At 47.8% G+C, this 24,266-nt stretch overlaps 1 protein-coding gene across 1 annotated transcript in view; it reads left to right on the top strand.

Annotated features, from left to right (window-relative positions):
• TELO2 (telomere maintenance 2) overlaps positions 1–24,266 on the top strand; it is a 603,857-nt gene that overhangs the window by 158,746 nt on the left and 420,845 nt on the right. The window contains exon 9 of the mRNA XM_086941299.1: positions 13,071–13,207. Coding sequence (XP_086797425.1) covers positions 13,071–13,207 — 137 coding nt within the window. The remainder of the gene's footprint in view (positions 1–13,070; positions 13,208–24,266) is intronic.

Here is a 24,266-nt window from a genome sequence, read left to right on the forward strand (position 1 = left end):
CCCCTCACCCTTATACCCCCTCACCCTTACACCCCCTCACCCTCCCAACTCTCCCACCTCACACACCCTCTCACCGTCACACCCTCACCCTCACACACCCTCTATCACCCTCACACACCCTCACTCACCCTCACTCACCCTCACACACCCTCACACACCCTCACTCACCCTCACCAGCATAGCATAACAAAACATAGCATAGCATAACAAAACACAGCATAGCATAACAAAAAAAGCACAGGATAGCAAAACATAGCATAGCATAACAAAACAAAGCATAAGATAGCAAATTAAAACATAGCATAACAAAACATAACATAGCATAACAAAACAAAACATAGCATAGCATAACAAAACAAAGCATAGGATAGCAAAACTAAACATAGCATAACAAAACAAAGAATAGGATAGCAAAACAAAACATAACATAACAAAACGTAGCATAACATAACAAAACATAGCATAACAAAACACAACAAGACATAGCATAACTAAACATAGCAAAACACAACAAAATATAGCATAGCTTAACACCTTGGCTGCTGCCGCGATTTCGCGGCAGTGCGGCTGTTTTAAAAAAACGGGCGGGGCTGCGTCGGCCATTGGCCAACGGCAGCACCAGCGAGGTAGTGCTGCCGACGGCAGCATGGAAAGGGGTTAAACAAACACAACAAAACATACAATAGCATAGAAAAACATAGCATAGCATACCAAACACAACAAAACATAGCATAGCATAACAAAACATAGCATAGCAAAACAAAGCATAGCATAATACAACACAACAAAACATAGCATATCATAACAAAACAAAGCATAGCAAAACAAAGCATAGCAAAACAAAGCATAGCATAACAAAACATGGCATAGCATAACACACATACTTACAATATATGCTCATAGCTACAAACTAGCAGACAATATTATTCCCAACTTTCCTTATTATTAAGCAAGATCTGACAGTTGGCAAATCATCTTATTTTATTTATTTATTGCATTTGTATGGCGCTACAGCTACCCTGAGGGTTTCCCGGCGCCCTGAATCAGTATTACTTGTAAAAGAGCAGGAAGCAATTATTGGTCAAACAGCCATGCTTTCACTCCCTTGCGGAAGCGTAAATAGCAGGGTTCCAATCTTAGTTGTAAGGGGAGTGAATTCCCCAGTGCCGGCGCTATAAAGGAAAAGGAGCGCCCTCCTAGTCGAGCCCTTTTTACCCTGGGCACAATGAATTTTGCTTGATTTGCTGAGCGTAGGTTACGCGTGGGCAAGTATTTTTGGACCATTTTATGTAGATACTTCGGGGCTATTCCTGTACTGATCCTATACATATAGCACAGTGCTTTGAGCTTTACTCTGCTGGTCACCCTCAGCCAGTGTAAGTTTTTAAGATGTTCTGTCATCCTTGTACGTCCTGGAAGATTGAGAAGCATTCTTGCCGCGGAGTTCTGCACTACTTGCAGTTTGTTCAGTGTGCTATTCATAACTCCTAAAAACATGACGTTACCATAGTCTAATCGTGACATAATTAAGGCCTGTATGACAGTCCTTTGAGCCCTGTCTGGTAATTGCCACAATATTTTCCTCAGCCGAAAAATTGTATGCAACGCATTGTCATACACAATGCCAATAACTCAAACTTTAATGCTGCGAGACCTATTGCATTGTAAATGCTTGTTGTCTTTAAGCAAGTTAATTGCCATCTCAATTTCGGCTGCACTTATTTCCCTACCAAGTGTCAGCGCCTCCTCGTTTGATATCTTAGGGAGGTTTCATCTGTTTAGGTATTCTGTGACCCCGTCCTGGTGAAGTGACCCGTCTCTCCTATAGAGTTCCTGGTAGAACTCCCAGAACGTGCGCAGGATGTCTTTGTGTTGAGTGAGTCAGTGTTGGATGATAGCGTGTGTTGTCTCTGTTTGTATTTCAGGTATGACGCTAAGGATTTCCTTGCCTTGTTGGCCTCGCAGAGGTTGATCTGTTTGTATTTGTTAATCCACAGTTCCACTCTTTCACTCAGGATTTTTGTTGTATTCGTATTTTTTTCCGTTAGCTCCTTTAGTGCTTTAGCATTCCTTATATCTTTGATGTGGGTCTCCTCCAGGTTTTTGATGTCAGTTTCTAATTGGTCTGGGGGAAGTCTTGTTCCGTTTTGCCATAATGTCAATCAGTGTCCCTCTGACTGTCGCTTTTAATGCGTCCCTCACGGCGTTGGGATCCATGTCCTGCGTGTCATTGTGTTCTATGTATTCAATAATGGCCTGTTCTATTTTAGACGTGTCTTCTTGGTGTGCTAGGGCTGCGTTGTTAAACCTCCACCTGCGTGCGGTGTGTTCTTTGTGACGGCCCGACAATTGCAAACTGATGCCGGAGTGGTCTGAGATTGTCCTTGCCGCTATCTCCGTGTGGTCTATTAGATGGGTGTGAGAGCCTGATATTAGGATGTAGTCTATTCTACTGTAAGAGTTGTGTGGGTTGGAGTAAAAGGTGCAGTCTCTGGCGTCTGGGTGTTGTAGCCACCAATGGTCCTTCGTGTAAGTGTCGGACTCCCTCCATGTATCCTTTCACTGGTTAGGAGCTGTGTGCCATAAAACCTTATTCCCGTGTATCTGGTTGAGTGTGGGTATGTGGAAAGTAGGAAATAAAAAGATTTGGGTATAGTAGGGGATGTCTGAGTAGGCAAAAGACCTAGAAAGTGCGGGTAAGACAGACAGGACTAACTAGACAAACTGGACAGGACAGACGAACAAGACAGATGAACACTAACCTTCTTCTCCCTCCTCCTCCCCTCCCCACCCCGTTCCCCCCTCTCCCCTCCTCCCCCAACCCCGATCCTTGCACGCTGAACGTGCGACAGCAAGATCCTCAATCCGCCTCCCTGAGATTGTTACGTTTGGTACCCAACCTGTTTCTCGTAGGGTATCCCTAGTAAGTCTATCTTGTAGTCCCATATTGGTAGCCTTTGCTTTTGTGATTCTGATTAGCAAGGAATACCACCCCCATGTTCCCTCTATCCTTAATGCGGCATTGGTGGCCCATTGTTAGATAAAACTGCAACAAAAGGATATATAGTTACAGGGTTTGTGGATCGACAGTCTTGAGGTAGCTTTGTTGACTTTGTAAATTGCTGAGGTAGGTGGTTGCCGTGAGGTAGCTATAGTTAATTGTCTTGACCGAGTCTCTTAAACATCTGTGCTGTGCATGATCAGTCTGTTCTTGGCTCTGGCGACGCTCTCCTCTTACTCGATCCTGGCTGTGTGGTCTCCATGTCTTGTTGTGCCGGTGCCAGAAGGTTAATGCTAAGCTCCTTGGGATCTTCAAAGACTAGTGACTTTCCCTTGTTGATAATCTTGAACTTCGTGGCCCCCACAAATGAAAATAGGAGGTTTTTGTTGTATCTATGTCTTTAAATATGTGCATTCTCAAGAGAGAATGCAGCCATGTCACTAGCCATGTCACTCTGGAATTCATGATCTGTGTCAGTTGTTGGTTGATCTCTGATGTGGACGACTTGCCTCCCTGTTGGGCTAATAAACCCGTTTTTACCAGCTTCCTGAGTATTGATCATTACAATACTGGCGACGATGAGCCCAGCAGGTGAAAATGAACCCAACGCCTTGAATACGAAGATTTTCTTCTAAATCCGACTTTCGTTTTTTTTTTTTGGGAAAGTAAACTGTTGTTCCTGCTCTACCGTGTACTCCCTGTGAGTGAACATTGTGTATTTCGTTGCCGGCGCCAACACCAAGCAGAAGGTACAATTTTATTTTTTTGTCTTAATTGGATTTATCATCGAAGTTACGAAGTATCCCTACCTTCGTTGCTCGGCATTTTTTAAATCTTGCTCGAGCTGTGGGAGCGTGCCTGCTTGGAACGCGATCTTCGCGAGCTTCGCAACTGGAGCGTGACTGCCTGGAGAGTCTTGCCTTTGTCTCGGCGCGTTCTCCTGCACGATCTTGACTGGCGTAACGTCACACGCAACGTGCCTGGCGTTCCTCAAACCTTACGTCACACGCTTCGTGTTGCTAGGTGACGAACAAACAAACGCGTTCCTGTTTCCTTACGCGCAGTCCTATCACCTAGCAACCGAGTATTTGCCAGCGCGTCTTGTTTATTCCTCGGCCATTATTGTAAAGATCAATACTCAGGAAGCTGGTAAAAACGGGTTTATTAGCCCAACAGGGAGGCAAGTCGTCCACATCAGAGATCAACCAACAACTGACACAGATCATGAATTCCAGAGTGACATGGCTAGTGACATGGCTGCATTCTCTCTTGAGAATGCACATATTTAAAGACATAGATACAACACATCTCCCTTATAATGATAATGAAAAACAAAACAAAGAAAATGAAAAAACAAGGAACAGAAAACCTGGAAAAGAAGAAATCATGAGATACAGTAATCCTGGAGATACAAAGGTGCCCTCCTGACTCTAGGGTTCATTCCACGAGGCGAGACACACGCATCCTGAGAAGATGACGGGCAACCAACACAATCACGAGGAGTTGAACCAACAGGAGCAGCAGCAGGTTGCATAACAGCATTATCCCCCTCCACACACCTTGACAAACGTGACATGCTCCACACATCACCCCCCTCAAGCATAACTACGTTCTTCATGACTTTTGCAATTCGCCTTGGCCCAAAGAACTTGGACACACCCTTGGGAGACCAAGGGCCTTTTTTGACAAAGACTAAATCGCCCACTTTCCAAAAAGGAACTTTCACACCCTTCAAAGCATCATATCTGCGCTTGTAACCGTCCTGGTAATCACTTAATCTGGGATTGTTGAGAACTACACCTCTATCCTTAGTAGACAACCACAAAGGGTTGAGCTTAGAACCAGCCACACGTCCCCTAAGTTTCACAAAAGGTGAAATGCCTGTCACACTGTTTGGGGTGTTCCTGTGCGCCCAGAGTTTTTCCCTGAGGATAGGTTTCAGGGGAAGACCTCTCTCCAAAGCAGTTTGAGCACACGCTCTAATCAGCCTATTCATGCTCTCCACCAAACCATTCGCCTGTGGAGCATAGAGGGCAGTCCTATGATGGGTGATGGAAAGAGGGCAGTCCTATGATGGGTGATGGAAAGGTCTTTAAGGAAAACAAGCATTTCCTGGGAGGTGAATTGAACACCATTATCGGAAACCAAAGTCTCCGGAATCCCTTCACAGGTAAAGGCATCTTTAAGAAATTCAATGATATTTCTACTCAAAACAGTACCCATGCAGGCAGCAGACAACCACTTTGAAGTGTAGTCTACAAGGACAACAACAAATCTTTCGGAAGGTCCCAAATTCAAGAATGGTCCAACTACATCAATGGCAACCTTGGACCAAGGTCGTTCAGGAATGGCAATGGGAGAAAGCGGAGCGGTGCTCACCTTCCTTGATTTATCATTACTGGCACAAATGTGGCAGTCTTTAACGACAGCTTCAACTTCATGGTCCAACTCGGGCCACCAGTAAGATTCTCTCACCCTTGCTTTGGTGAGACTACGACCTAAATGTCCCTCATGGGCAAGGTTGATTATCTTCTCTCTCATACCACAGGGAGGAATTAGTCTGTTACCCCTAAATAATTCACCCTGAACTATGTTCAATTCATCCCTAACGTTCCAAAAACCTCTGGCAGAATCAGGAACTTCTCTCAAGGCAGGCCAACCATTGACCGTGGCCTCCAAGATAAAATCCCTAGCAGGATCATCAGGAAAACACCCTTTCCATTCCGCTTCATTCAAAGCAGATTCTCTCACCCATGAAACAGTGGGAACCTCCGGGTCATACGTGACCAACTTATCAATAGGCAACCTAGAAAGAAAATCAGCGGGAACGTTCTTGGGACCAGGTAAATATTCAACACAAAAATTATATTCCATGAGACCCTCAACCCATCTTTTAATTCTGGGGGTGGTACACTCGACATTCCTACACGAGAACAACTGCACTAGGGGTTTGTGGTCAGATCTTACTACAAAAGGTAGGCCCCACAGGTAGAATCTGAAGTGTTTGATGGCCCAAAAGCAGGCCAAAGCCTCGCGTTCAATGACCGAGTAGCGCTCCTCCGCACCCTTCAAGGAACGTGACGCAAAACCAATAACTTTCTCTGAACCATCCACGAGCTGGGCCAAAACAGCCCCCAAACCACGTAAGCTGGCATCAGTGGACAGAATGGTCTTTTTGCGCACATCAAAATGTCCTAAGGTAGGCATCTTAGCAATCACTGACTTGACTGTGTCAAAAGCATTCGAACAATCTTGGTTCCAATCAAAAACCGCACCCTTCTTAAGGAGAAGTCTAATGGGTTGCATAACGCTGGCAAAATTGGGAATAAACTTGGAGTAATACTCCGATAATCCATTAAAAGACTTAACCTGATCTTTATTAGAAGGAGGTTGAGCTTGGAGAATGGCCTCAGCAAGATCAAGCTTAGGACTGATGCCCTCCCCAGATATGTTGTGTCCCAAATAGGATACAGACCTAACCCTGAATTTGCATTTCTCTTGTTTAAGAGTCAGACCTGCATCTCTAAGCCTAGACAAAACAGCAAAAAGAGTAACATCATGTCTATTTGCGTCAACACCATGGACTAAAATGTCATCCTGGAAAAAGAGGACACAATCAATACCAGAAAGGACATTTTTCATGATTCTCTGAAAACAAGCAGCAGCGCTGGCTAACCCAAAAGGCATCCTAATGAACCTAAATGCACCGATGGGAGTGACGAAAGAAGTCAGGTGTCTTGACTCTTCATGCAAGAGAACCTGGTGGTAGGCAGCTGATAGATCCATAACGCTAAACAAAGTGGCACCACCTAACTTAGTCAAAATCTCATTGATATTGGGCAAAGGCTGCCTGTCCACCCAAATAGAACTGTTCAAACTCCTGAGGTCCACACACATCCTAATTTTGGTACCCTTGTCCTTAGGTGCCAAAACAATCGGCGCAAGCCATTCTGAGGACTCTATCTCCTCAACAACACCAAGTTTCAATAACCTCTCAATCTCGACTTGTAATGGTTGTAACATGAGGTTGGGCACCTTCCTGACCTTATGCACCACAGGCTTGGCACTACTTTTCAAGATTATCTTGTGTTTAAAACCTTTGAGTAACCCCAGATCTTCAGTAAAAACTTCAGGGAATTTCCCAAGAACATCTGAAAAATTACCCCCTTCAGATACTAGCATAACCTGCTCGGGTGCATTGGGATTCAAGGTGATCCCCAGATTCCGTTGGTGACGCCAACCAAGGAGGTTATCTCCCCTCTTTGCAATATAAACCTTGCCAACAGTTTCCCTCCCTTTGAAAGAAATGGTTTGGATGGAATATCCCAGTACCTCAATTTTCTGTTTGGCATACCCCACAGGATTGATGTCAGAGACTGTAAGTTTAATTTTATCCCCATCAAAATTTGCAAACCAAAACTTATCACTGATGAGGGTGAACAGTGAACCAGAGTCAGCTAACACGGGAACAACTTTGTTTGCAATTAGGATGTCACAAGAGGGCATAACTACTATGTCATCATCCACTTGATTCACACCATTGATAACATCATCCGTAATGCAATGAATCGAATCTTGGTAGAAAGCTTCATCCTCATCAATACAATTGACTTTGTTGCTTTTACACATTCTTGCGTAATGACCCTTCCTCCCACAATTTCTACAAACAGTACTTCTAGCAAAACAATTTGGATAATTCGGACCATGCTTCTCACTACCACATCTGGGACACTTAAATTTGTTGTCCTTATTTGGATTACTACTGCTAAAGTTCTGTTTGGGTTTCTCAGATTTAACAAAGGTTTTCTCTTGCTTGGGAGAAATTTTGCCAACAACAGCAACATTACACTCAGCTTGGGGAGTTTGTCGGTGCTCAAGACCAACACTGGAAACCGGATCATTCTGAGCGGGGCCCTTCCTAATCTCCTTGACCCAAGTAGAGGTATGTTCAACACTCTCAACAATCAGTATAGCCTCTTTTAAATTGGGATTCTTGGACAACAGTTTCTCTTGGATTTTGAGATCATTTGTGCAACGAACCAGTTGATCACGAATGAGGGAATCCGTTAAAAGTTCAAATTCGCAGGTCTGCGCAAGGGATTTAAGTGCTGCAACGTAATTTCCAACTCTCTCACTCTTGGCTTGAACACGCATGAAAAATTTGTGTCTTTCCATAACAACGTTAATGCGTGCACCAAAGTGATTTTTAAGGAGAAGAACACTCATCTCAAAAACATCAGATGGTTCACCAGCACCCCTGCCAATCGGTATCGGATCTAAACTGTCATAAATGTTTCTTCCCTCAATTCCAAGGTTGTTAAGTAAAACAGCCTGTTTCCTGACAGCAGAAAACTTCTCTCCGCCAATTGCAAGAAGGTAAGAATCAAAGATAGGTTTCCATTTCTTCCAAGGTAAAATGGGTTCGCCCTGTTCGCTTAAAAACTGGGGAGGTTGGTTCATACCACTTGCAGAAGATGACATGCTGAAAGAAAACAACTAAATAAACTAAAATAACAAGTTAACTAAATAAGCTAACACAACAATTTAAAATAACAACCTAAAATAAGGAGTTAAAATAACAAAGGATGCACAACTTCAAGTGCGCTGTCCCGCTTGACAAAAACTTCTTTGCTCACTGCATACTGTGTACTGCGGTGACTATATAAACTGGTGATCTACTGCTTCAGATAGTTCAAAAAAAAAAAATAATAAGCTGAAATTCTAAGGCTTCAGTCAGATGAGCACTTCAAAAGTACAACCAAAAATCAGTCTTGAGAGTAAAGGGTTTCAGTCCAACTGTATCAAACAAAATGTGACTTGCCTCAGATAAAAATGTAATTGGGAAAGAAATACCGTGTTCAGGAGAAAATCTTCAGCGCGTTTAAGGAAATGGCCGAGGAATAAACAAGACGCGCTGGCAAATACTCGGTTGCTAGGTGATAGGACTGCGCGTAAGGAAACAGGAACGCGTTTGTTTGTTCGTCACCTAGCAACACGAAGCGTGTGACGTAAGGTTAGAGGAACGCCAGGCACGTTGCGTGTGACGTTACGCCAGTCAAGATCGTGCAGGAGAACGCGCCGAGACAAAGGCAAGACTCTCCAGGCAGTCACGCTCCAGTTGCGAAACTCGCGAAGATCGCGTTCCAAGCAGGCACGCTCCCACAGCTCGAGCAAGATTTAAAAAATGCCGAGCAACGAAGGTAGGGATACTTCGTAACTTCGATGATAAATCCAATTAAGACCAAAAAATAAAATTGTACCTTCTGCTTGGTGTTGGCGCCGGCAACGAAATACACAATGTTCACTCACAGGGAGTACACGGTAGAGCAGGAACAACAGTTTACTTTCCCAAAAAAAAAAAAAAACGAAAGTCGGATTTAGAAGAAAATCTTCGTATTCAAGGCGTTGGGTTCATTTTCACCTGCTGGGCTCATCGTCGCCAGTATTGTAAAGATCAATACTCAGGAAGCTGGTAAAAACGGGTTTATTAGCCCAACAGGGAGGCAAGTCGTCCACATCAGAGATCAACCAACAACTGACACAGATCATGAATTCCAGAGTGACATGGCTAGTGACATGGCTGCATTCTCTCTTGAGAATGCACATATTTAAAGACATAGATACAACACATCCAGCATTGGTCTTGCCTGGGGATTGCCAGCTTCAACATAGGGATGTAAATAGTCCTTTATGTAAAGGTCAGCAGCACTATTGGATTGAGTGCAAATGAGTACTCTGCTGGTATCCTGTTGTTTGAGTATGTGCTTAACAGCCTGAGCTAAAGTAAATGTTTTTCCTGTCCCATAGGGACCGATTATAAGAACAGGAGGCAGCATTATGGAAAGGAAATGCTTGTTTTCCTTAAAGACCTTTCCATCACCCATCATAGGACTGCCCTCTATGCTCCACAGGCGAATGGTTTGGTGGAGAGCATGAATAGGCTGATTAGAGCGTGTGCTCAAACTGCTTTGGAGAGAGGTCTTCCCCTGAAACCTATCCTCAGGGAAAAACTCTGGGCGCACAGGAACACCCCAAACAGTGTGACAGGCATTTCACCTTTTGTGAAACTTAGGGGACGTGTGGCTGGTTCTAAGCTCAACCCTTTGTGGTTGTCTACTAAGGATAGAGGTGTAGTTCTCAACAATCCCAGATTAAGTGATTACCAGGACGGTTACAAGCGCAGATATGATGCTTTGAAGGGTGTGAAAGTTCCTTTTTGGAAAGTGGGCGATTTAGTCTTTGTCAAAAAAGGCCCTTGGTCTCCCAAGGGTGTGTCCAAGTTCTTTGGGCCAAGGCGAATTGCAAAAGTCATGAAGAACGTAGTTATGCTTGAGGGGGGTGATGTGTGGAGCATGTCACGTTTGTCAAGGTGTGTGGAGGGGGATAATGCTGTTATGCAACCTGCTGCTGCTCCTGTTGGTTCAACTCCTCGTGATTGTGTTGGTTGCCCGTCATCTTCTCAGGATGCGTGTGTCTCGCCTCGTGGAATGAACCCTAGAGTCAGGAGGGCACCTTTGTATCTCCAGGATTACTGTATCTCATGATTTCTTCTTTTCCAGGTTTTCTGTTCCTTGTTTTTTCATTTTCTTTGTTTTGTTTTTCATTATCATTATAAGGGAGATGTGTTGTATCTATGTCTTTAAATATGTGCATTCTCAAGAGAGAATGCAGCCATGTCACTAGCCATGTCACTCTGGAATTCATGATCTGTGTCAGTTGTTGGTTGATCTCTGATGTGGACGACTTGCCTCCCTGTTGGGCTAATAAACCCGTTTTTACCAGCTTCCTGAGTATTGATCATTACAATAGTTTTCTTTTCTTAATTTGTCTCTCTGGGTCAGGAAACCCTTTCTTATGTCGACTGTGCTCTTGGAGTAGTCTTGGGTTAAGATTATCCTATGGCCATTCCATTGCATGTTCTGATTTTTTCTAGCTATTCCAAAGATAGCTTCAGTGTGTTGTGAGCGTAAGCGTTTGCATATAATTGGACGTGAGCTCTGCCTGTTTGGTGTTTTGAAGGCTGGGACCCTATGGGCCTTGTCAAGTTCAAAAGGTTAGTCAAGTTTGACATTCGTGAGTTTGGGAATCAGTTCTTCGATGAGGGCCATGCATGAACCTGCTTTATCTTCTTCTCCCTCCGGTACGCCAAGGATTCTTATATGCCCCTTCCTGTTGCGATCATCCAGCTCCGCTGTCTGCCTCAGAAGTGCAGCTGTGGTCTTAGACAATGTATTTATGGCCTTGTTGGTATGTTGGTTAGTGTCCTAAATGTCGCTGACCCTCTGTTCCACCGATGTAAGCATGTTGTTCGCCGCATGGATATCGGCCCTGACCGCTGCTAGTTCTAGTTGGATTGCGTCGGTGGTCAGTTTGGTTGATTTGGCTAGGTCGTGCACTTCAGCTAGTTTTTTCAGGATCATATAAAGAGTGGCGGTCTTCCCTTTGTTTTATGGGAGAGTCTGCGATAGAGTCGCTCTTGTTCTTCTTCGGTTGCTGGTGTATTTTACCCTCATTCCCTGCCATTGTTGGTAGGCCTCTCTTTGTTTGTATTAGCACGTATCTCTTGTCAACTTTCTGCTCAGTTGGGCGATTCTTTTGTCTCATGGTTGGCGTGGGTTGGGCCCATTCTTTGAGTCCTAGTGGGGTTTTCTCTGAGACTGGTTTAGATTTTTGTTTCTCTCTTATTCCTGTGCCCTTGTACACCTTTTGTTCCCCCCACTGTTCTCGTCGGGCCTGAGATGACCTGGTTGATCTTGGTGGTGCCACTTTCCTTAGTTGCCGTTTCTTGGTTAATATCGCCTGTAGGAGCTGTTGTTAATGTAGGGTGGTTACCTCTTGCTTTCGCTTGGGATCTTGGACCTCTGCTTGGTGACCGCAGGATTCTGCTGGAAGCCCAACGGTCTTATTACAGTTCCCACAGGGACTCTTTAGCCTCTAGTGGTCCACAGAGCGGTTCATTTATTGTGTTCCTCGGAGCTTGTGTCACGATTGCGCTCCGACCCTTTGCCCTCGGTGGTGCCTCCTTGTTGCGCACCTGTCTGAATTGTCACTTTGTCTGTCGTCCCCCGGCGTGGGATTAGCTTCATTGTTGCAACAGATTTGCTTTTCTGCGCCCGCTGTACTTCAGGGGGTTCGAGGGAGCTCACCCCGCTTTTCACAAAATAGGGGGTCCCGATGTGCGCTTGCAGTTTTGTTTTTTGTGATTTTGCGCGCTGCTTTGCTTCTCTTGGCTTTTATCGCCTCTGCCCTGGCCCCAACGCTCACTATAGCATTACAGTTCCCATACTTTTCTTAACATACTTCGACCACTGATAATAACATTATTTGTGGTCCACACAACATCTGGCCAAAAGGGTTAATTGCCACACTGGAATTATAATATTGTTAGGTGCTATGTCTACGAGTCAGTTCACATGAACACAAAATTAGTATAAATAACAATTCACTTTGTATAGTAAAGATTCAAAGAATGTAGGCTTCAGGTCCCAAAGAATGAACCTTTCATAATGACAGGTACTGTGTCGTTTCTGCATGAATAAAAACACAATTGGTAAAAACACCCTTGTGGCAGCAGAGATGATGATTGTGACATGGTATAAAGTTATCAGAGCACTGTTGGGGAATTGGTAAGCAAATCATTAATGGGTATGGCCTAGGTAAAAACCCAAGAAAGACCCTGCTCATGTAATGACCGTGCATAAGTGAGTCATATTTAAAGAAATATCAACTTTAAAATAGAATTGTGAAACATCACAATTTAATTTAATCTGTTCTTACATGTGAACTAAGGATCTTGAGAAGATTTTTAATGTTTGCTTGACAGGTGGGATAATCTGGTATCAAATAGCATGATTCCCTGCGATGTTCTGAGAATCATTACAAATTGTGAATTAGAAAAACAAATGATATTGTAATAGAGAGTTCATAAACATCAAAGAGTTAGGATATCAAGTTGATTTGTCTTCTTTCCAATATGTCATCATAAGTTAAAGCCAACAGCGTTAGAAACAGTGTCACACCTGATGGTTTACATGGGTCTTCATTCTGGCTTAATTCCTTGTCCTCTTAGAGCTTCTGGAAAGCATGATGGCTGGTGTGCAGTGCCACCTAGACAGCAGTGCACCCCAGGTGCGCCGTCTTGGGATGATTGTAGCAGAAAGCATCAGTGCACTTATCAACACAGATGAGCCCTGCCTTAAATTCGAGGTAAGGCGCTTGAACAGCTTGATATGACGTTTTTTGTAGTGCTGTTATGCTGTCTTTTGTGACTTACGGATGCAACCCATCACAATTGTGGCTTTGCCTTTGAATGTCTTGCACTAACACATCTTTAGTTGCTACTTCTTTTCACTGTGTGTTATGTGCTGCGCATGGCAATAGGAGGATGTATTTTTTCAGCATTAGTTGATCAGTCTCTCAACGTTTTACATTTGCTATGCTTTCTTTTTGCTGAATTAGGTCCCATCTATCTGTGCTTTGTTTACGGCTGTTAATGAACGTCTCTATGTATAATTGTGTATATGCTGTGTTTTTGTTTATCGCCAGGCTAATGCATTGGCGGCTATGGGGACGGGGGTAGGGGGAGGGGACGTACCGCCACTGAACCTACACACACCATAACAAACTAGGGTGCATATACAGACACTTAAACAGACACAAATGGACATGCATACACACACAAGTGCACAAACATAATAGTGAAACTGGTCACGCATACACACACAGAAACACACACACGCGTCCAGGCCAGAAAGGGGTAAGAGCAAAGATTAATCCACTGGCAAAAACATAGACATGCATGCATACAAGCACGGGTACACGGAGCCACTCGAGCGCTGGTGAGCATTATCGGGCACATGCAGGATTATACACAGATACAGAGAAACACACATAAATAAATATAAACATAGACACACTTTTGCACAAAAAGATAAACACACAGCTACAGCATCACACACAAACTCATGTGCACGGATATACACACTCGTAAACATATGAGCTATGTGCACACAAACTATAAATCACTTACTTGGGTCGCACATCCTCGCTCCTCATGATCTTCTTCTCCACTCTAGCATGGGCCCAGTCAACTCCCTTGACCAATCCTGGCGCTGCTCTCATGCTGTGAGAGCAGCTTCAGGATTAGATGGAGCGGGCTGGCTGGACGCTCTTTAAGGCCCTCTAGGCCTGTTCTTGGTCTCCACCTAGCTGGAGAGATTCAAAGTGCACATGTCACTTTGGCTGGCGCAAGATAGCCAGTCAAAGTGACGGACATGTGCACTTTGGAGCATCTAGCCAGCCACTCCTCTTCCTCTGCTGCCAATCTGCACCAGAAGACACACCAGACAAGTCTCTGGGCCTCGGGCTGCTGCAGGGCGGTGAGTGCACACAACAGAAAAAAAAATGGCAACAAAATCTTTTCATTGCCATTTTATTTTTTCCGCCAGCCTTGCAGATAGTGGGGGGGATGGGGGCGCTGCTACCCTGCCCAAGTGAAGAAACCGCAGCTGGTTTATAATGAGTCCTTGTTTTGGACTAGCTGAATTTAAGTTCAAATGAGGTAGCTTGTTCCGGTATAGTCTTATCAGCCTTCCTTATTTTTGGGTAGGTAAAAATCCAATAGTGTCAGTACTTGGTGTTTACATTTTCTGTTTCTGACTGATTAAACTGTCTGTATTTAGGAACAGGTGTATGGCCTTGTTTCATTCAGTCAATCAGTCAGGAGTTTGTATAGAACAGCAACTCACCAGTGAGGGTCTCAAGGCGGTGAAGGGGTTTGGGGGGCTGCTGAGCCGTCTGGGTGCAGAGGTTCGGTCGAAGAGCCATGTCTTGAGATCCTTCCTGAATTGGGTCAGTGGCGCGGATTGCCTGAGGGGGAGGGGCAGGATGTTCCAAGTCTTGGCGGCGAGGTATGAGAAGGATCTTCCTCCGGTTCTGGTCTTGTGGATATGTGGGACGGAGGCCAGGGTGAGTGGGCGGAGCGGAGTTGTCTGCCGGGTGTATGGAATGCAAGATGTTGACTCAGATATTAAGGTCCTGCATTGTGGAGAGCTTTGTAGGCATGTGTGAGGAGCTTGAAGGTGATTGTCTTGTTGAGCGGGAGCCAGTAGAGTTGTCGGAGGTATTGTGTTATGTGGCTGCAGCAGGGGATGTTGAGGAGCAGTCTGGCTGTGGCGTTTTGGACGTTCTGTATTTTTTTGACCTTTTTCTGAGTGACACCGAGTGCATTGCCAATAGTCAAGTGCGTGGGTCTTTCTAGATTCTGTGGGGATCCATCTGAATGTCTATCGGAGCTGGCTGAGCGTATGGAAGCAGTATGAGGATCCTGTGTTGATTTGGCGATTCATTCACTACTTTTGAAATGTATCCCAGATTAGGGCAATGTTGTTGTTTTTTTTTTAAATTTGTTTATTGATTTTTCATAATACACAATAATCAGCATATATCACATTTCAATTGTACATTATATAATACCTCCAGCTGAATTACTGAATTAACAACAAACCTAAAAGCCGGTACCGCATTTAACAGCTCTGCAATATGGCGATCTTCAGAGGGTGGGGAGATAATAGCACTAAGGATAATACAGACAGCGAAAATCAGTTGAGGTCGAATAAAATTACAACAGTGCATTTCGTGCGCATCAAAGGACTGGAAAGAACAGGTTAAAAATACAGCACTAAGACATACGTATTAGCAGGACCCTGACACAATCAATGCAGCTCTACAAATTCCTGATTCCCGGCCCACAGGGAAAGGGGGCGGCTAGCCAACATCCCTGACCCGTGGCTAGTCTGATCCATTAGGAGAGTCATGATCCGCCGTGATACTCGGAGATTGTGACCTTCTATTGGACCATTGTACAAACGGTTCCCATATGTCTTTAGGTCTAGAAGTTGACGGCATCAGTTCCCAGTGTATCCCTACTTGAGTGTGGCCGTAGGTGACATCTGATAACCATTCGGTAAAGGTGGGTATTCTCTTCCTGCCCCATTTAAGTGCAATCTGCCTGCGCGCATATAGCACTAGGAGAGCATGTAATTTTCCCCGTTGGGGTAGAGTATGTTGCACTAGTCCCAGGACGCCCAAGTGTGGTGACGGCTCATCATCTGAAAGAAACAGGTTAGTATTAGATTCCTTACCTTAGAATATTCCCAGGCGTCGGTCTGGATCCGGAAATTTTTGCGTAGCAGTACCCTTGCGCGTCGGTAGGCGTCGTGTGCGGCTTCGCGTCCGTCATCGGCGTCGTTGGCGCTGGGATGACGTCGCCGGAGTACTTAGACACCGCCCTCGCGCGCTGACGTCAGTTCTTCTTTTTTCCGCGCCAGCAGCGCTGATCCGGAAAAAGTGGTACCCATAGTCCATTTTTGACTAACTTTTTCGATCCTGTTGATCATTTTTCGAAGTCTTCTCAACTCCGAACGGTGCCGGTAGGGATGCCTGAATTTAAACCCTGTGAGGACTGCGACCGACTGATGTCGGTTACCGACCCTCACCGCCGGTGCCTTCACTGTCTCGGCTTCGACCACGACGACAAGGCCTGCCCCGACTGCCGAGCCCTGACGTCGAAAGCTAGGCGGGAGCAATCCCGCAAGCGGCTCGAGCTCCGGCAGTCTGCCGCGCGCAGCGAGAGGTCCCGGTCCGGTCGGAGGTCGAGGGACCGGTCGCGAGGTCGGAGCCATCACAGCTCCGGGAGTTAACATCTGTCTTCGGGCTCGAAGTCGTCAGGTAAGCACAAGAAGTCGAAGAGACGTCATCGCTCTTCCGACTCCCCCCGACGCTCCCGCGACGCGGCCGGGGGTTCGGGTGACACCGCCTGAGCGGCCTGCTTCATACCCTCCGGTCCCTGGGCGGGACGCGACGCCGGAGGAGATTGAGCGTTTCCCCATGGCCATGAGTTCGCTCTCTCCTCTGACGGGCTCCACGGCGCCTTCGGGCCCGGCGGACCCGTCTGGGGGCCCCAGCGGGTCGGGTGCTCCGGCCCGATGCCGGTGGGTGCTTCGGCCCGAAGCCTTCGGGCCCGGTGCCGCAGGGCCCTGCTTGATCCGCTTCCGGATCCGGGTCGTCACCGGTTGACCTGCCGACCTCACCGGCGCCGATCTCTAGGATGTCCCCTCCGGCGCCACCTTCGGGCGACGCCGTCCCCGATGCCTCCCTCGCTCCGGGTTCCGGTGTCGGAGCGGCGTATTCGACGCCGCTTGGAGATTTCTACTTCAACGAACCGGCCCCATCCTTTGACAACCCTGATTATCAGGAGATGGGTGATGAGGTGTATTGGGAGGGGTCTGAGGACCCTCTGACACGTGATTGTCAGTCCCAGCAGGACTGGACAGGTGAACTTGGGGATGCCAGTGGTCTGGACACTTCGCCGGACACTAGTTTTGTCTCACCTCCTACCGTGGCTATGGAGGAGGGGGCGACCTGCAGTGTGGTGCTGACGCTGGCGGCCAGGGCCTTGGGCCTTGAGCTCCCCGTCGCGGCCGTGAGGACTAACCTCCTCACTGTGGTCCTTAAACCGCAGTAAAGCTCAGCTGAGTCTCTGCTGCCGTTTATTGAGGCCTTGACTGACGTTCTTTTGGGCACTTGGTCCAGGCCCGCTACAGGTCCGCCTGTAGATAGGAACGTGGCCAGACGCCACCGCCCGGCCCCGGGCGACCCTTGTTTCCTGTCCACCCATCCCACCCCCTGTTCATCCAGGCCTCCAACTTCCAGACCGCATTCCCGACGGCTCCGCCCGATCGGGAATCCAAGAGGTACGAGCAATACGGCAAGAAGGTATTCTCCTCCCTGAGTTTGGGACTGCGGTCTTCCAGCACAGCATGCCTCTTGGGCCGCTACACCCACTCTCTGTGGCACACGGTCGCGGACGTGCTGCCAGAATGCCCGGCGGAGGTCAGGGCTAAACTCACCCAACCCCTTGCAGAGGGTCGAGATGCAGCACGTTTTTCCATCCGCTGGGGGCTGGATACCACCGACTCACTGGGCAGAGCGATGGCAACGACGGTGGCGATTCGTCGCCACGCCTGGTTGAGGTCCGCCAACTTTTCAGCCGATGTCCAGAATACACTCATGGACATGCCGTTTGATGGCCGTCGCCTTTTTGGCGACAAGGCAGACCATGCGCTTGAGTGCTTTAAGGACTCTAGGGCTACGGCCAAGTCTTTGGGCCTATCGGTCCGTGCCAGCAAACGGGTGCCTTTCCTTCCTTTCGTGGCCAAGGAAGGGGCGCCCCCACACGTGCTGACAGCCACGCACCGCAGTCTAATTTCCAACGCGGTGGCGGCCGTGGAAACCGCCGTGGTGGAGGTCGGGGACAACGGCGAGGTCAGTCTACACCTACCCCCGCAGCATCTGTCTCTAAAGCCTCCTAGTCCGTGCTTTCAGGCCCACGTGACGCCAGTGGGGGGCAGGGTTCGCCATCACCACTTCCACTGGCGCACTGTCACTTCGTACAGGTGGGTGCTGCAAATCGTCCGAAGGGGATACTCCCTCCCCTTCGAGGCAACCCCTTCAGCCATGCCACCGCAATACCACCCCGTGTCGGGGGATCACTTGCGACTTCTGCAAGAGGAAGTTATGGCCCTCTTGGCCAAGGGGGCCATCGAGCGCGATCCTGGGCCAGAAGTAGGGTGTGGTTGCTACTCCCACTACTTTCTGGTACCCAAGAAGGGCAAAGGGGGCCTACGCCCTATCTTGGATCTATGGAACGTCAGCGGCTTCCTCCGGAAGGAGAAGTTCAAAATGCTGACACTGGCTCAAGTCTTAGCTGCCCAGGACCCAGGAGACTGGATTGTAGCGTTGGACTTGCAGGACGCTTATTTCCACATTCCCATCCTGCCGGTCCACCGGCGCTACCTGCGGTTCACGGTAGGCCACAAGCACTTTCAGTTTACCGTGCTCCCCTTTGGACTTACCAGTGCCCCATGGGTGTTCACGAAGGTGATAGCGGTGGTCGCAGCTCGTCTGCGTAGGTTAGGGGTTTCAGTCTTCCCCTACCTCGACGCCTGGTTGTTGAAGGCGGGCTCGCCCCAGACAGTCGTCAACCACCTCCAGACGACGGCAGACCTCCTGCACCAGCAGGGTTCTCCATCAATGTGCCGAAGTCACACCTGTGCCCCTCCCAGAAGCTCCTCTTCATCAGAGCGGTTCTCGACTCGGCGTAGTTTCGGGTTTATCCTCCCGAATAGCGGGTCCGGGATATTCAGGCTCTGATTCCGATCTTTCACCCTTTATCCCGGATCTCGGTCAGGTTGACGCTGCGGCTTCTGGGGCTGATGGCCTCCTGCATCCTTCTGGTGCATCACGCCCGATGGCGGATGCGGGCTCTGCAGTGGGACCTGAAGTTTCAGTGGGCCCAGCATCCGGGCAACCTGTCCGACCATGTCCTGATCTCGGAGGGCACTGCGAGACAGCTGCAGTGGTGGCTCACGGACTGCGATTGGGTCAACGGTAGATCCCTCTCCCTTCCACAGCCGGAGCATGTAGTTGTGACGGACGTGTCCCTCCAGGGCTGGGATGGCCACATGGGAGAGGCGAAGATCAGAGGCCTCTGGTCTCCGGCAGATTCCCGGCTCCATATCGACCTTTTGGAGCTGTGGGCGATTCGTCTAGCACTAGAGGCATTCATCCCCTCTGTCCGGGGGAGTGTAGTGCAGGTGTTCACGGACAACACCACCACCATGTGGTACTGCAACAAACAGGGCGGGGTGGGGTCGTGGACCCTCTGCCAGGAGGCTCTGCGCCTCTGGCAGTGGCAGGAACATCAGGGCGTGACCCTGGTGTTTCAACACCTGGCAGGTTCTCTGAACGCCAGGGCGGACAAACTCAGCCGACGGTGCATGATGGATCACGAATGGCGTCTGAACTCGGACGTGGCGCAAGGTCTCTTTCTGCAGTGGGGAGAGCCTTGGTTAGATCTATTCGCCACCAAAGAGAACGCGCAATGTCATCAGTTCTGCGCGTTGGAATTTCCAAGGCGGCACTCGCTCGGAGACGCTTTTCGTCGCTAGTGGAGTTGCGGTCTGTTGTACACCTTTCCGCCTATACCACTTCTGCCCACAGTGCTGAAGAAGATCATACGCGACGGGGCCCAAGTCATCCTTGCGCTCCGGACTGGGCACGAAGGTACTGGTATCCCGAGCTACTCAGTATGTCAGTCGATCCCCCGGTTCGTCTGCCTCTTCAGGAGGACCTTCTGTCGCAGCAGCAGGGGACGGTCCTCCACCCGAACATGTCCAGTCTCCACCTCCATGCTTGGACAGTTGAGGCCATTTGACTTGCCTCCTGAAGTCTGTAATGTCATTCTGGCAGCCAGGCGTCCCTCCACAAAGTCGGTATACGCCTGCAGGTGAACAGATTTGTGGCATGGTGCACAGCAAAGGCTGTGGATCTTCTCTCTGCCCCTCTTTCTGAGGTTCTTCTCTTCCTTCTTTTTCTTGCCCAGCAAGGCTCTGCTCTGGGCACTATCAAGGGCTACCTTTCTGCCCTTTCAGCCTTTCTAAGGCTGCCTGATCAACCGTCTTTGTTCAAGTCCCCCATTGTCACTCGGGTTTCTGGAAGGCATCACACACATGTTTCCCCCTGTTCCGTTTGTGATGCCTCAGTGGGACTTGAACCTTGTTCTTACCTATCTGATGTGCACTCCCTTTGAGCCACTTCACAACTGTCCTCTCCGCCTTCTTTTTCTAAAGCCTTATTTCCTGGTTGCCATCACCTCTGCCAGGAGAGTGAGTGAGCTCCAGGCTCTTTCTTCCAAACCACCTTTCCGTCCATCCGGACAAGGTTGTGTTGCGGACTAGACCCTCTTTCCTGCCCAAGGTTGTCATTGCCTTCCACATCGGGCAGTCTATCACCTTGCCCACCTTCTTTCCGCCTCCGCATCCCTCAAAAGAGGAAGAGCTGCTCCACCGTCAGGACCCAAAACGTGCACTTTCGTTCTATCTAGATTGCACACGCCAGTTCCGGTTGGATGACCAACTCTTTGTTGGTTACGTGGGCGCTAAGAAGGGACGGGCGGTGCACAAGCGGACCATCTCTGTGGGTCGTCTTGTGTATCAAGGCATGCTACTCTTTGGCTAAGAAGGAGCCTCCTGTTGGGCTCAGGGCTCATTCCACTCGGGCCACGGTGGCTTCCACTGCCTTGGGCCGGGGAGTCCCTTTGCAGGACATATGTCAGGCAGCTACGTGGGCCTCGCTGCACATGTTCGCAAGACACTACTGCCTGGACAGCCAAGTCCGGAGGGATGGCTATTTTGGCCGTTCCGTCCTCCAGGACTTTCTGGTGTGAATATTGGTTCGCAGACCCACCACCGGGGTTGGTATTGCTGGGGTATCTATTCTAAGGTAAGGAATCTAATACTAACCTGTTTCTTTCAGATGAACAACTTACTTATTTTCGGTAACGATATATCTGTAAGAAACAGTAGTTAGTATTAGATTCCTTACCGCCCCACCCATCCTCCCCGTACTGCGAACCGATATCTAGGGTTAAGGTCATCCCCTTTCAGGGCCCTAGTTTCAATGGCACCAGTGTTGGTTTTTTACATGGCTCTGCGTTTCTGGCGCAGAAAAGCTGTGTATAAGAACTGACGTCAGCACGCGAGGGCGGCGTCTAAGTACTCCGGCGACGTCATCCCGGCGCCAACGACGCCGACGGCAGACGCGGAGCCGCAGACGACGCCTACCGACGCGCAAGGGTACTGCTACGCAAAAATTTCCGGATCCAGACTGACGCCTGGGGATATTTTAAGGTAAGGAAACTAATACTAAGTACTGTTTCTTACAGATATATCGTTACCGAAGGTAAGTAACTTGTTCATTGCGCTCAACCATCTGGTTGTAACATTTTAAAAGAAAAAGTGCGGGTGCCACCATTATACCAAAATGAAAGAAATAGACAAAACATCTATTTCTTTAATTTTGGTATAATTGCGGCACCCGCGCATTACTTTTATAATGTTACCAGTAAAGCGCGGGTGCCGCGATTATACTAAAATGAAAGATATAGATAAAACATCTATTTCTTTCATTTTGGTATAATCGCGGCACCCGCGCATTACTTTTAAAATGTTACAAATAAAGCACGGTGCCTCAATTATACCAAAATGAAAGAAATAGATGTTATGTCTATTTCTTTCATTTTGGTATAATCGCTGCACCCGTGCTCTACTTGTAACATTTTAAAAGTAAAGCGAGGGTGCCGCGATTATACCAAAATGAAAGAAATAGACAAAACATCTATTTGTTTCATTTTGGTATAATCGCGGCACCCGAACATTACTTTTAAAATGTTACAAGTAAAGCACGGGTGCCGCGATTATACTAAAATAAAAGAAATTTCTCTTTGAGAGCCATCCCATTCGGACGGCCTCGGGCTGACTTGCTGCTGACGTAAATGGTTGATTATCTTCTTTATGGGGCCATCTGTTTTGCCCCGTAAAGAAGATAAGAAACCTTTTACCACAGCAGTGGAAACCCAGTCTTCAAGGGACGGGGCTAAAAGAGAAAGAAGAACGTCACTAAGACCTTTTTTCCCATGGCTGGCCACCATTTAGCATGAACTGTGACGCCAGCCAATGGAAAAGAGGGGCGGGGCTTAACCTTGCTAGTGAAAAATACTCTGTCAATAAATCTCACCAGCTCGACTGCGCATGTCTGCGCAGCCATCGCAGTCCAAGACCTAGAAAGGGACAGGCATAAAACGGCTTTGAAGCCTAAAGACTGTGGACCTGAATATATGAAATCTAAACATATGAATTGAATAAAGGAATATAAACATTGTAGAAAAAGAGAAAGACCTGTCATTTTCTTCCAAGTAAGACCCCCCATCCTTATGAGAAGCTGACATGCTACAACTGAGTAAGCTGTATGCAGCGGCACTGGAGGAAGGTGCGCTCCCCCTGACTTGGCCAGGCTGTTATATGCTGCTCTGACGGCCTGTGTACGATCAGGCAAGCACATCTCTAGCACATACGAGATTCACAGAGGCACAAGGCAGGGTTGCCCACTCTCCCCTATGCTATTTATATTAGCACTTGAGTCACTTGCACACAAGCTTTACCTGTCTGCCCAGGACTGAGGCATACCTGTTGGCCTGACGATACATGCTACGTCACTATATGCAGATAATATAGTACTATACACCCGGGATTTACATAGCGGATTCACCATGGTCACTTTTCGCGGAGTTCGGAAGGGTGTCTGGGCTCTGCATAAATTTCGACAAATCAGTAGCCGCCTACTTCAAACAGTCAGAGGTGCCGCACACGGTTGACTTCAGTGACAGTAAAATACAGACAGCTGCAGCTATGTTTAAGTACCTGGGAGTGAAGATCTATAGGACTCGGCAAGAAACACTGGATGGTAATGTTCAAAGCACAATAGCTGCATTGCGATCACAGATAGCGTTCTGGATAATTCTGACGCTGTCAGCCAGGGGCGGCCTGGCCATCGCAAAGATGGTGCTGTTGCCAAGAATGTTGTACTATTTCATGACGCTCCCAGTACTAATCCCCATGAAAGTGTTCTGAGTGCTAGATTCACTGCTGACCGAGCTGGTTTGGGGGGTGGGTAGGCATAGGGTTGCATTGAAGAACTTACAACTTCCGACGACAGCGGGAGGAATGGGAGTTACGGACTTTAAGGCCTATTGTATGGCGAGTCAGTTACAATGGCTTGCATTCTGGTTAGCGGGCCATAACTTGAGGAAATTAGCTATACTCTCAGGATACTGGCGCATGGTAAACTGCTTGCAAAACTACATAGCATGCATCCAATTAATAGTACTGAATCTCCACTATTGCAAATAGCACTGCAGTATTGGAAAGCCGCATTAAGGTATACACAACATCATCTGTCCTATGCACGGAATACCCCTCTATTGGGTTAGCTCATACCAATAGGCACAGTCACGCAGGGACAGCTGGCCAGATGGGAGGATGGTGGGATAATAACAGTGGGGGCACTGTTTCACGAGGGTATACCTTTGTCACACATGGACTTTGTTCACACTAATGGCTTGCCTGATACCCTATTTCTCTGACACGCCGGATTAACACATTGTGGGAAAAGGGCGTGGGCCCCGGACGGGCAAGAACCACAAACAAGTGGACTAGTCTAAAAGCTACACTTAATGGGCAACGTTAGGCATTTGACAAAATAGTTGTACACGGGCATCAGGGAACTCAGGATTTCCCATTGGGAGCATTGCGTGCTAGGTAGGATGCCGACTTGGAAACAGAACTGACGGATAGAGAATGGACAACAC

The sequence above is a fragment of the Lissotriton vulgaris genome, chromosome 10 (assembly GCF_964263255.1).
Source record: "Lissotriton vulgaris chromosome 10, aLisVul1.2, whole genome shotgun sequence".
NCBI lineage: Eukaryota > Metazoa > Chordata > Amphibia > Caudata > Salamandridae > Lissotriton > Lissotriton vulgaris.